General features: G+C 35.6%; 1 protein-coding gene across 2 annotated transcripts in view; it reads left to right on the top strand.

The window, feature by feature from the left end:
- MTX2 (metaxin 2) overlaps positions 1 to 8,196 on the top strand; it is a 45,158-nt gene extending 36,962 nt beyond the window's left edge. For both annotated transcript variants that reach the window (XM_026697018.2, XM_087919900.1), the window contains 6 exons: positions 422 to 498; positions 4,638 to 4,730; positions 5,094 to 5,132; positions 5,509 to 5,634; positions 6,546 to 6,622; positions 7,708 to 8,196. In XM_026697018.2, coding sequence (XP_026552803.1) covers positions 422 to 498; positions 4,638 to 4,730; positions 5,094 to 5,132; positions 5,509 to 5,634; positions 6,546 to 6,622; positions 7,708 to 7,867 — 572 coding nt within the window. In that variant the 3' untranslated portion in view covers positions 7,868 to 8,196. The remainder of the gene's footprint in view (positions 1 to 421; positions 499 to 4,637; positions 4,731 to 5,093; positions 5,133 to 5,508; positions 5,635 to 6,545; positions 6,623 to 7,707) is intronic.
- Positions 8,197 to 13,081: the final 4,885 nt, after the last annotated feature.

Raw genomic sequence — 13,081 nt, 5'->3', positions numbered from 1 at the left:
CAAAAGGCCAGATTTTTAGGAAGAGCTGAATGACAACCAAGTCTCACAACCCTGAATTTTTTTTAAAAATCACACGTGTTGTTTTATTGTTCCATTACTCCCCCCCCCCCGCACCTCTAACAATTGTTGCATTAAACTGTTCTTTTGCTGTAATTTTGATGATGATGGTGATTGGTCAAAGATACTTGATTTTGTTTTTTTATAAGGATTGCAGCATTTCACAGAGATTCATAATCAGGAAAGGATCAACTACTTTTGCCTAGAACAAATGCTATAAACCTATATTTTCATGCATCTTTCAAAACAGATACTCAAACACAAAACTGAAATCTGAGTTTCACTGGATATCTGTTAATAAATTCTGGTTCAGAATGCTATGTTGGTGAGGAATGTTGAAATACACTCTTCTTTTCACCCACAGGAAAAGTGCCCTTTATTCATGTAGGAAATCAAGTAGTTTCAGAACTTGGACCCATTGTCCAGTTTGTAAAAGCCAAGGTAATGTGTGTGTGTGTGTGTGTGTGTGTGTGTATAGCGTGTATATAGATAGATAGATAGATAGATAGATAGATAGATAGATATTTATTTTTAATTATTATTCATTTATTTATTTTTATTTACTATTACACTATCAACTCACCAAAATTAACCAATGTTGGAGGATTACTAAAAACGTGTATAAATGCAAGACTAGACTCCAATAAAGTCATCATGATTCAGTTGATCATGATCAAACAAAAATATATGTTTGGCAAAAATATATGTTTTCTCCAAAAGCGTTTTATAAGGTAATAATCCGCAATTCAGATTTTACATTTAGGATGGATTTGATCTCCCATATGGTCTTCAGCTTTCCACAATCTCAACAATTGTAAGGTGTGTGGGGAATTCAGAGAGTCCAAGTCCACATATTTTAAAGTTGTTGAGGTTCAGAAATCCAGGCATATAAGGAATTCTGGGGATTCATTCCAAATACCTGGAGAGCCCACTTCTTTCCGGATCTCTCTCGCCCCATTTCGCTGCAACCCCTTGGCAAGCAGAGCATTGTCTAGAATTCTTCCAGCTGAAATAAGACTTTCAATTATCTGGAATAAATCCATATTAAACCAGTCAAACTTTTAGTAGATATTCACAGTGTAGCTTGGCTAAAGCAACATTCTGCCCTGTGTGTTTTAGGATTCTCGTCTCTTTCGCTCTCTTCTCTTCTCCTCTCCCGGTTGTTTCGGGCGGCGACTGCCTTCGCCTCTGCCCGGTGCCTTTCATCGCATACCCTCGTCCTCCCACGGCTGACAGCTCCGCCGCCGCCGAGCCATGGCCCCGGCGCCCCTCCAGGACCCCGGACAAGCGCAGGGTTGCTTCCAGGGGCTCCCGCGAGGGGTCTGGGTCGGGACCTGAGCCCCTTCATTCCACCCCACTCCAGCTTTCGGTTCACACGCCTCTCTTGCGCTTTCGCTCCCTTTCCCCAGGCGGAAAGATGTGCTTCGTGGCAGAGCCGCTGGGGCGAGCTTTCTCCCCACCCCGCGTTCTTTTCTCCCTCAGGCCGCCGACTGGCGCTGCTGAGGGCATACTTCAAAACAAGCAAAGTAGGCAGCCCGGTCCAAAGTTTTCGCGGGTACTTACATGTATGGCATTCAGCTTTGTTCGGGTATTTTCCCACATCATTGTAGTTGTGCTTTTAAAGTTGTAGCAACGTTGGCGGAATCTCATCTGCCATCATCAGGCTACAGAAGCCTGATGATGGCAGATGAGATTCTGCCAAACGTTGCTACAACTTTAAAAGCACAACTACAATGACGTGGAAAATACCCAACAAAGCTGAATGCCATATATATATATATATATATATACATACACACACACACACACACACACACACATACATACACACACATACACACACACACACACACACACACTGTGTGTGTGTGTATGTATGTATGTGTGTGTGTATATATACACACACATATATATATGGTATTCAGCTTTGTTCGGTATTTTCCCACGTCATTGTAGTTGTGTTTTTAAAGTTGTAGCAACGTTTCGGCAGAATCTCATCTGCCATCATCAGGCTTCTGTATAGTGTTCAAGCACAACTATAATGACGTGGGAAAATACCCGAACAAAGCTGAATACCATGCATATAAATACCCACGAAAACTTAAGAAAACACACACACACACACACACACACACACACACACACACACACACACACACATGTATATGTATGTATACACACACACACACACACTTGTATATATATATGTGTGTGTGTGTGTATGTATATAGATAGATATAGATATATATAGATATATAGATATATATATAATGATAAATACCTATTCAGCAGTTGTTTTAATTATTTGTTTATGAAATTATCTTAGTGATTTGATAAAATCATAGCTTTGAAAATAAAATACTTTGTTCTTTCAGAAAATACTGCATTAACAACCTTCAGATGTTATCCAATTCAGTGGGTTACTTTTCTGCTGAGTGCTCCTGTGTAAAAAGACTTGTAGATTTCTATTTATTATTATTGGGCTGAACTTTTTTTTTGTACAAACTATATTCTCTACAATATTTATCTTTCTCTCGATACATGTCCATATTGAACAAAAAACCCTGTTATTTATCCAGTTAGCACACAAATCTGTATTACTCAATAATTTCAGAAAGAGGTCCTACAGCCACGTTGCTCATCCTGATTTCTTCTAGTTATATTTAGTTGCAGCTCCACAATCTCCCCAGTTAGCACATATGAGATCATTAAAATGAAACAAATTTAAATGATACTTATTGTAAAGTCTCCTTTGAATAGAATTCAACTGGTGAGGTAATGTGCTTGGCCGTGTAGTTTTCCTTGCAACAATACAGAAGAAGCATAAAATTGTCTTGTGGATTTTTTTTTAATACTTCCTAATGTAACCAATAGAATTGTTATTTCTTGGTTATTTCCCACCAAGGACTGACCAGATCCTATCCTCACTATTCAGTGAGGAAACTGGTGTTGCTGGGCCATCTTCCGAAGAGGAAATTTGTGTAATGTAGGTTTCTGGCTGCATACTAATTGCTGATTTTAGGTCTTCGCATTGGTGGGAGAAAGAATGGAATATTCTCATTCTTTAGCTATTTGCATGCTCTGAAATTATCTTGGGAGTGTGATCAAGTTTCAAGAGAGTAAGAGAGATGGCAAGGTATCTGTGAGGAAGAGGGAGTGAAGATATGCTTCTTCCAGTAGGATCTTTTAGTCAAATCCATATTTCTCTTGGATACAGCATTAGTTCCATTTTGAATCAAATGATGTGAACCCAAATATTCTGGGGTTCATACATGTGATATGCGTCATATGGATATCTAAATATTTTCTGTTGCTTAAATTTCTCATACATTTAGGATGTATGTGTACGTATAATTTTGATTTTAGGCGAGCAACTTTTCCTTCCTTCTTTCCATCTTCCAAATTTACTAATTCTTGTGGCCTAAAAAGCTAATTCCATAACTGAACTGATGAATAAATAGACTTTTATTTTTACCTTTTTCTCAAGAGTTTTTAGTTTATTCTGTAATACAGGACCTTGATGCAATGTTATAATATCAACTTGTTTGTTGATTTTTTCAGTTGATACACAGTAGATAGAAATTTATAAACTAATTACATGGTAATTAAATGGGAGAAAGCTAAATTATAGGTTGAACCTCAGCACTTGTCTAGTGTAAATAGATTTCTGATTATATATTCAAATACAACAAAGCTTCAACAGTAAATACCTGAAGGATTCTCTGTTGATTCAGCTGAGGCAAATACTTTTTAGATGAACTTTTTCTTTTAACCAGTTATAGTGGTTTAGATGTCTCTTTGAAAGGGCTTCCATTTTTCAAATTGTTTCTCTGTATGTCTTGGCTCTATAGGATGAGGCCTGAACTGTCCAAAAGCCCTTTGGATCCTGTCCTACATCTAAGATAGGGTAGGCATCACCCTGGTGCCCTCCAGAGGGTTTGGATTGTAACTTTGATCATTTTCAGAACCTTGGCCATGCCTGCTGTGGCTTTTGAAATTAAGTTTTTTTTTTTTAAAGAAGAAATGCACCACTGAGTTGGCTATTCCCGATTGCTGCATGCTCTGTTTGCTATCTTGGCTGTTGCCAAGAAATAATGTTGCACTTAGTTCTTGGCTTCTGCAATCTACTGCATAGAGAACACTTTGTTTAAATCTTAAAAAATTCCAAATAATCAATATTTATGCTTACTCTTGCTTCTTTCTTTAGTCTTGTAAATCGATACCCATGCATCGTATTTTAATAAGGTATTTACATCACCATAACTCACTTCAGTTTATTTACAAAGATGTTGTATTTATAAAAACCACTCAGCAGAAAAGCAAAAGAAAGGTCTGTAGCTGGAAAGTTCTGTTTACTGATCGCTCTGTATTTTTCTATTTAAAAGATTTCAATTCAATATTCCCCCCACTCCCCCGAGCCTTTAATAGTCTTTGAGGTCTACAAAGCTGCCTCTTGTGTGTAATGTTGCAAAGGATTGTTTTGAATGAGAGAAAGGCCTGGACTTCAATAAAGTTTGGAAAGGACCCAAACGGATAATTTTTGCTCTCCTTTCTCTTTCCTTCCTTCTCTCCTGCCTTAGGGCCATTCACTTAGTGATGGGTTGGATGAAGTCCAAAAAGCTGAGATGAAAGCCTACATGGAATTAGTCAATAATATGCTTTTGACAGCGGAGGTATGGCAAAACTCTGGTAATTTGTCAGTCTTGGGAAATGAATTATATCAAAGAGGGGGAGTAAAATGCTATTTTCTTTGTAACATTGCAAGCCACATTTGTATATAAAACAAAAAAGGTAGACTTATGATTAACAGTGCTTCTCAAAAAGCAATACACTTTTATGTACACTTCGCAATCCTTTTCAGATTATTTTTGGTGCACTGAAATATTGTATTTGCTTCGTGATAGATCTACTAGCTTTATTTATGTGTTTTAAATGTTATTAATGGCTTGTTTGGTAGAGCTAGGAGAGAAAGCTGCAAGGAATAAATGACTGTGTAACCTTCTCCGTTATGAAGCTTAGTATTCTTTGGTTTCTAGCTGTATCTTCAGTGGTGTGATGATGCTACAGTCCAGGAGGTGAGTGATTCTGCAGCATACATCTTAATTAAATTTTAATGAGAAAACACTTTTGCTCACAATTGCAAGTCCCTACTCATAAATGAAACATAGAGGTTTATACCACTAATGATACCATTTTTTTTTTACTTTAATTTTGCTTGCATATACATTTCGGGTTACTCGATGTCATTATTGGATGTGCTGGTTTTAAAGTGAATTTTTTAATATATAATTTTAAAGGCTTGCTTCTTAGCTGCAAGTTATAAATAATTGTACAGAATCAGGTTCTGAGGCAGAGCCATGGCAATAAAATCATAGTTAGCCTAGTCTTTTCTAAAACACAGCTTTCTCAGTTATATAAGAACACAAAAATCCTTTTTTCTCTCCTTTAAAGATCACTCATCCAAGATATGGTTCTCCTTATCCTTGGCCTCTGAATCGTATTTTGGCCTATCAGAAGCAATACGAGGTCCAGCGTAAAATGAAGGCTATTGGCTGGGGCAATAAGTCACTTGATCAGGTCAGTCATTATTTTCCAAGTCTAATTCTCCCCCCAGTGTAAAATGTAAGGTTTCAGGGAGGCACTGATTTCTTTGTATCTTCTTAGTAAGTTAAATAAAAATTAGCCTCTGCTGTCTGTGATCTGAGATAATGGCTTTACTTTGGGGTATATTTTGATTTGCTAGATATATTTTTTTAATTTCTGTTTTTATAATACGATATGTTTATAATGAAACAGGACACTTAAATGACCAGAATATAAGCTGTTTAGAGCTTTAAAATTTAAGATCAATATGTTGAAAAAAATGGCATCCAGTGTAAACCTTTCAATATTTGAGTAATAGGATCATAGTATTGGGCATTAGATTGTTAGCTGTCAGTATAAGTTAGTATTAGGTGAAGTTCCCAAATGCTCTCAGGTATGTACATCATGGTTATTTTTTTTAACAGCAACAGCTATCAGATGTTATTCTAGATGCCCTTTTAATCTTTGGATGAAGGCTTCTTGAAAGAAGCTGGGAGGAAAAAGCCCAAGTGTTCACAAAAATTATATATGAGGTTATTTGTATAGGTTTGTCTCTGGGTTGAATCTAAATACTTGGTCTGGAAACATGCTAAGGATAAATCCTGTTAGATTTTTAACAGGTGCAAATACATCATCGTTACATTTAAAGCAGAGGTGTTAAACTTGCGGCCCATGGTTGGATGCGCCACGGGCTGGCCATGCCTACCCCCATTTTAGGGAAGGGGGAAAAGTTGTGATATGTCACGTGACAATAACACGATGCTGCGAATTTGATACCTCTTTGTAGAACTTTGTAGGACAAATATTATTAAAAATCTTATTGTATTTTTAACTAAAGATTTTGTTGCTCTAGTACTTCATTAAAATTATTTTCTGCTTTTCTGTGATATCTGTGTTCTTTTTAGGTACTTGAAGAGGTAGATCAGTGTTGTGAAGCGCTTTCTCAAAGGCTTGGGACACAGCTATATTTCTTCAATAAGAAGTAAGTTATTTAATTTAAGAGTTCTGCCAAGAAGACATTCTTCAAATGATGGGGAGATGTTTCTGTATTTCTTTTTTTAATAGATGAAATAAAAATCTCTTCTCTTTTCTAACTTTTGGTCAAAAAGGGCATCATGGTAGCTGCCTATTCGTCCAGGAGCTAAGAAGCAGGAAACAACTTCTTTCTGTGTTTCTGTGTTTCTTAATTTATGAATTAAGGAATGACTAGAGGACCTCTGGGCAACTTGAGAGAGCTACGGAAGGAGGCAAGGAGGAACATCTAGGAAGGTTAATAGGGTCAAATTAGAAAGCACTATGTGAAGAATTTCAATGAAATGGCGTTTTTAAAAACTTGATTTTTGTCTACCTCTGTAACACACTCTAAAATCTAGGTTAGATTAAAGAAATGCTACCACTGCTAGTTTATTTCCATTCTAAGTTATTCTTTGATTATATCCCTAAATAATATGTTTAAAAATAGTATTTAATTCATATTTTAAATGCTTTGATCCTTTGAATTGATTACAATTCCATTCTCTCAGAATATCTCGTTTGATGGTATGTGTGTGTGTGTGTGTGAGAGAGAGAGAGAGAGAGAGAAAGAGAGAGGGAGAGAGGGAGAGAATGAGACTTTTTATATTCACTTATATTAACATGAAGCTTGAATGCAGCCTACCTCTTGATCCTCAGATTAAAAGGACAGAACTCAGAAAACAAAAAGTCATTGCTGCTGTGCAGTGACAGGGTACTTGGGTGCCAAATACAGTTTTTTTTGTTTTTGCCTTCATTAACATCACCGCAACCCGCCAATTTCTCCATGATTAAGGCAGGCATGGCTCTGACTTGGTGAAGCATTTACATGCTTCTTCATCACTGTTGTAGTTTTCAAGCCTTGAACTGGCAACCTTCTATCACCATTTTAAGGAGAAGAGGTGGAATAAAGCCAGTTTGATAGCATTTTCTCCTCAAAATGGAATGATCAAGATAGTATTCCGTGGTCTGGATATACAAATGGCACTAACGCCTAATGTGACTACCAGTGCTTGTGTTCTCTCATCCAACATACTAATTTTCTTTTGTTCGTAGGCCAACTGAATTAGATGCTTTGGTATTTGGACATCTGTTCACAATCCTTACTACCCAGTTGATCAGCGATGAATTGTCGGTAAAAGTGAAAGGCTACAGTAACCTCACTGCATTTTGCAGAAGAATAGAACAACACTACTTTGAAGCTAAGATGGCCTAGTATTCCTTCTCCAAACTGTCTTTGATAAACAGAATGCTTGTGATGATAGTAATAATAAAATTAATATTTTGACCATGCTTGTTTTATTTTAAAAAGATAGTGGCACGGATTTGAAAATTGGGCTTAGTTCACAATCTGAGTCAGCTGCGCCAAAACTGTTGTAGCCCAAGAGAACCTATCTGTGACGAATTCAAGAAACCTATTGTATTTAAAACAAAATTGAGTTTTTCATTGTACATGTCTGTGTGCCATTTTAATATTCTTTTGAAGTGACCTTGAAACAATATTGTGTCAAGATGTAAAACAATAAAGTTTAGATGATTCTATAAGTATTTTTCTTAATATTTTTTTAACTGGCTATACATGCTACATTTTTACAATTATTTGCCTTACACCCATTAAACTACTAAATTGGGATTGGTTAAGGTATCGATGTAAAATGTTTATATAAATAAAATTTGCATTTTTATCCTACTATTAAACAGAATTCTCTTATCTGGCTAAATGTTATTTAAAATATTAACAGTAAATAGCAAGAAAAACATAATGCAGAACCTTTAAAATGCATTAATTAAACATGTAAATATAATATATAAAATATGAAATTATTTTGTTTTTTAATCGTTCGTAATTCTGGAGATCAAGAAAGTCAGTCTGAATAAATCCCCTGTTTTTGAGTTGGTTATTTCTCTTTTTTAATTACATGTCTTGTGAGTATTTGCTCTGGTCATCTGAAAGTATTTGTCCCACCTTATCTTTTTATATTCTGTGAAGGCAGAAAATTGGTAATTTATTTTAAAAGCTATTAATTAGAACCTGTATTTAAATTATTTTTCAAATATAGCAAAGATGGAACCATCATATTGAATTCAACATTGACTACTCTAACTTTTTCCAACTCATTTGATCAGCCTTTTCAGTTGAAAACAAAGGCTATGAAAACGGAATATTCTTGCTCTTTAAAATGCTTCCCATTCAGGGAATAAGTGGAAAACCAGTTCTTTGAAGATGGCTTGGCTGCTGCACATGTTTATCTAGGGTCCCATTTACAAAATGACTTTTATTCTGAATTATGGAATAAAGGATTATTGTTCTTTGTGATGACAGTAGCCAAATTTGTTTCCTGCTTGAATCATTAGTAATCTAAATACTAATTTACAAGACAGAATGACTGCAAGGCTTGTTCAGCAGCATCCAGTCAACCTTTTAACTTCTTAAAGCCTGACACCATGCATTAACTCCATTTGAAAGTGTCTCTTGGACTATAAATCCCCACTATCTCAAAATGATGTTGCAAGAGATATGATCTATTATAAACAAATAAAGTGTGCATAAATCTATTTGAGCCACTTAGACTGCACTTAAGAATATGGAGATGAGTGAATTACATTGCAAACTCAATAAGTAAAGTAAGATGAACTGCAAAGCTATTTCATATAAATATTTTTTGTAAACGTAGGTATATTCTTTGTCAGTCCCCCAATCAACATTCCCTTTCTAATCATTTGAGTTATCAGAATTCCCTGTTTAAATTAGGTTAAGAACGAGAAATACTTGTTTGACTGACAAAGCTAAGAGACTCCTGCACTTTTTCAAGGTATTCATTTGGATAAAGTGCCTTTTTAAAAACTAAAACAATGCTGGGTTAAGTGTAGGATGAAAAAGGCTAGGTTTCTAAGATTTGGAAAATTTTAAAACAGTCCAGTAGCTAATATCAAGAGAAACTCATACTTGCTGTCCATAATACAAATTGTCATTGTGAGTCAGAGTAACTTCCATCTTTTATTAATTACAATGATTCACAGTTACAATTTGTATTATGGACAGTAAGTATGAGTTTTCTTACATGTTACACGTGTTTCTGTCTATATCATCTAATTTTAAAACAGCACATTTAATAATACCGACGAGAGTAAGAAATATTGCCCTTAAAATTGCCAAAAGGTTTTTGTTGAAAATTAGAAGTTCAAGTTTCTTTCCTTTATGAAGGGAGACTCAGTTTGTATTGCAGTTTATATTTATATGACCTCTTCAGCCCATATATAGCTTTAAACAAGTATCATTTATAAACTTTTAAAAATGTATATATTAATATATATTCTGATAGTCTTCTGGAAAGATTTTTTGGACCTTATAAGAGGACAAATTACACTGTAGCAAAATCTGTTACTGTTCTATGCTGTCTTCATTTAAAAATTATGTTGTTTTGATGACAGTGATGCAGAAACTGTTTAATTCCTGTTTTTCCTGATTACTTGCTGTAGTGATGAGTTAATGAAAGTTGGATTCTAACGCTGTCCAGGGACAGCAAATCTTCAGCCTGTGAAATGTATGTTTTTTACATTAAAATCAAATTGTCTTATATGTTTATTGCAACAGTGTACTGGAATTTTTATAGAGCAAATTAGAATGGAAATGAATTGAAATAGCTACATGGCACATCATGCTTTAATAAGTAGTCATCATTCACAATTGGAGCACAATGAAGACAACTGTGGATGTGCTTTTCTATACATTAAGAGAAAATGACTAGATTGTTCAAACTGAGGTTTGATCAAAGATGCAGTAAACTAACATCATGCAGTAAACTAACATCTGAATATGATAGAGAAAACCTTAACTCATATCTATACATGTAAATATTCTTTTATCCAGATGAATTGAAATGATGGTACTTCAAAGTATTTCCTCCTATCATCTCTGCCTTTTAGCATTTTCACACCTGGATTGGCTGCTGTCTTTATTTTTTTAGTTTTTGGAATTCTTGTCACAATCATAAACTCATCTTTGCAGATTGTAGTGTGTGTTTTTGTAAAATCAGCCATATTGGCTGCTATTTATTGCCTACCAAAGAAAAAGTTAGGGTTGTTACCAAGAAAGTGCAGTTTGTTATCTGATTTTACAAGAGACGTTAAAATTAAAAATGAGGGTTTCTATAGATTCATGATACGTTCCTCTCAATATTTTGCCATTGATGTCTGTTCCCAAGTACAATGAATCCAAAATGATGAAACATACGTTATGGCATCATAACACAGCTATATATAAATTTGCATTACAGAATCATAGCATGAATTTCACCACTAACATACTACCCCTTAATTTTTTTTTTCTCATGGATGCCTAGACATTTGCTGTAGTTTTCTTCACTAGAGTGAATAAGACTGAGAATTTAGAGTGGAACCACTACACTTTATTAAACAGTGCAAATTCAGTACAGTCCATATATTTCTGTACTGAATGTGGACTATTTCCCCCCTCTGTGACTTGACATCACTGTATTGACTATTTCCAATCTTGCATTGCTGGTATTTGTATTGAGTAACTTCAAAAACACACTTGGGTGTACTGCTATTTCTCCGAGGCTGTGTAGATAACCATATTCTTTTTCCAACAGGGCCAATCTTAACAGAAAAGCTGCCAGACCTGAAAAGATATATAATCCTCATGCATATTCTTGTATATATAACAAGAATGGGTCTTATTTACTTTATTACAGGTCATAACTGTCCTGTGTTGAAGTAGGATCATTTGTTTATTTATATCCTGCCTTTATTATTTTTATGAATAATTCAAGGTGGGAAACATACATAATACTCCTTCCTCCTATTTTCCCCACAACTCCTCTGAGGTGAGTTAGGCTGAGAAGAGAGAGTGACTGGCCTACAGTCACCCAGCTGGTTTTTATGCCTAAGGCAGGACTATAACTCACAGTCTCCTGGCTTCTAATTTGGTGCCTTAACCATTAAACCAAACTGGCATTATGTATTTACTAAAATAGCACTAATTGTAAACAAATAATGGCAGTGTGAATATAAACCTAACAGGTTCCACAGTGGTTCCACAATATACTGAGAGAGACTTAAACAATTTTCTGCTAAAATTTCAAAGCACTAGTTCTGGCCATCTGAGGAGGAGGAGGAGGAAGGTTTTGCATATTATGACCCTATTTGGACAATTGTTAGCCACTGATCTAAAGCTTGAATTGCTTTGAAATTACCAGAATTTGGTTAGCATTCATCAGAAGTGTATGTGTGTGTATATGTGATGTTTTGCATATGGCAGCTCGCTCTCACACATAGTTTGCTAAAATAATTCCATATAGAACACGTCACAGATTTTTTTATATGAATTTGTAACCATATGGCATCCACACCTTTTCCATCCACCATTTCCATTTTGCTACTTATTGTAATTCACAGGTGTAAATTAGACAATGGTTTGTACTGAAAAAAAATTCTTCACTGCAGACTGTTTTCATAAAAGAGAATTTAAACTAAATAGGAATGCTTATTATACTAAGGGTTTTCACAAAAGACAGCCCTGAAAATAATGATTTGTGTTTTCTATTTCTCTGACAAATTTTATTTTAGTGTTTCCTTAAAGAACAATCCCACACATCTCTCAAAAAGTTTAAACAGTTACCCACCCCCCTCCACAATGAAGACTAAGGAACTTGATTGGAGAGAAACAGCTGAAGAAAAGCACAGAAGGCAGGGAAACGAGTACAATCCATGGGAAGAAATGTTCCCTTTCTTACCTATCTCCTGTACTTCACAGGATTTTGGCCTGAGATATGGCTCCATCTTGTCTACTTTGCCCTGTAAACATCACCAGAAGGAAACACTTGTGCGGGTAGAAATTCCCTTGGTAGCAAACCACATAATGATTAATAGTTAATTAAGGGACATCTGAGCAACTGTCTTGAATAAATGAATGGGCAACGAATGGGCCTCTGTAAGTATGTAATTAAATATTTGCATATTATTCCAAAGGACTTCATAAAGCTTTGTACCTGTTTGGGAGCCTAAATCTGAGGCTGTGTTTGCTCCTAAGTCATCTTTTGCTATGGTTTTTCATTCCTCTTTTATTATCCAGGCACCAGTTCCCACATTTTTACACCGTAGTTAGGTACAGACAAAGGGAGGTAGCAGGCATTATCACGCTTGCTCAAGTGAATACACTTATATGGCAGCAAGTCATTTCTTGGAAAATGCTGACACCTGGCAGAACAGCAAAAGTGATGTTTTAATGTGCCTACTTATGAGAAACCAGTTGACAGGAAGAAGAGTGCTTTGAATGTAATGGCATGGTGGTGGGATTCATTTTTTTTACTACCAGTTCTGTGGGTACGGTTTGATGGGCATGGTGTGGCTTGGTGGGCATGGCAGGGGAATGATACTGTAAAATCTCTGTTAGTGTTTGGGGATAAAC

This window comes from Pseudonaja textilis, chromosome 1 (genome assembly GCF_049901715.1).
Source record: "Pseudonaja textilis isolate UNSWEBS1 chromosome 1, rPseTex1.2, whole genome shotgun sequence".
Lineage (NCBI taxonomy): Eukaryota > Metazoa > Chordata > Lepidosauria > Squamata > Elapidae > Pseudonaja > Pseudonaja textilis.
The sequence above is the reverse complement of the archived record's forward strand: the minus strand, read 5'-3'. Positions and strand labels throughout refer to the sequence as shown.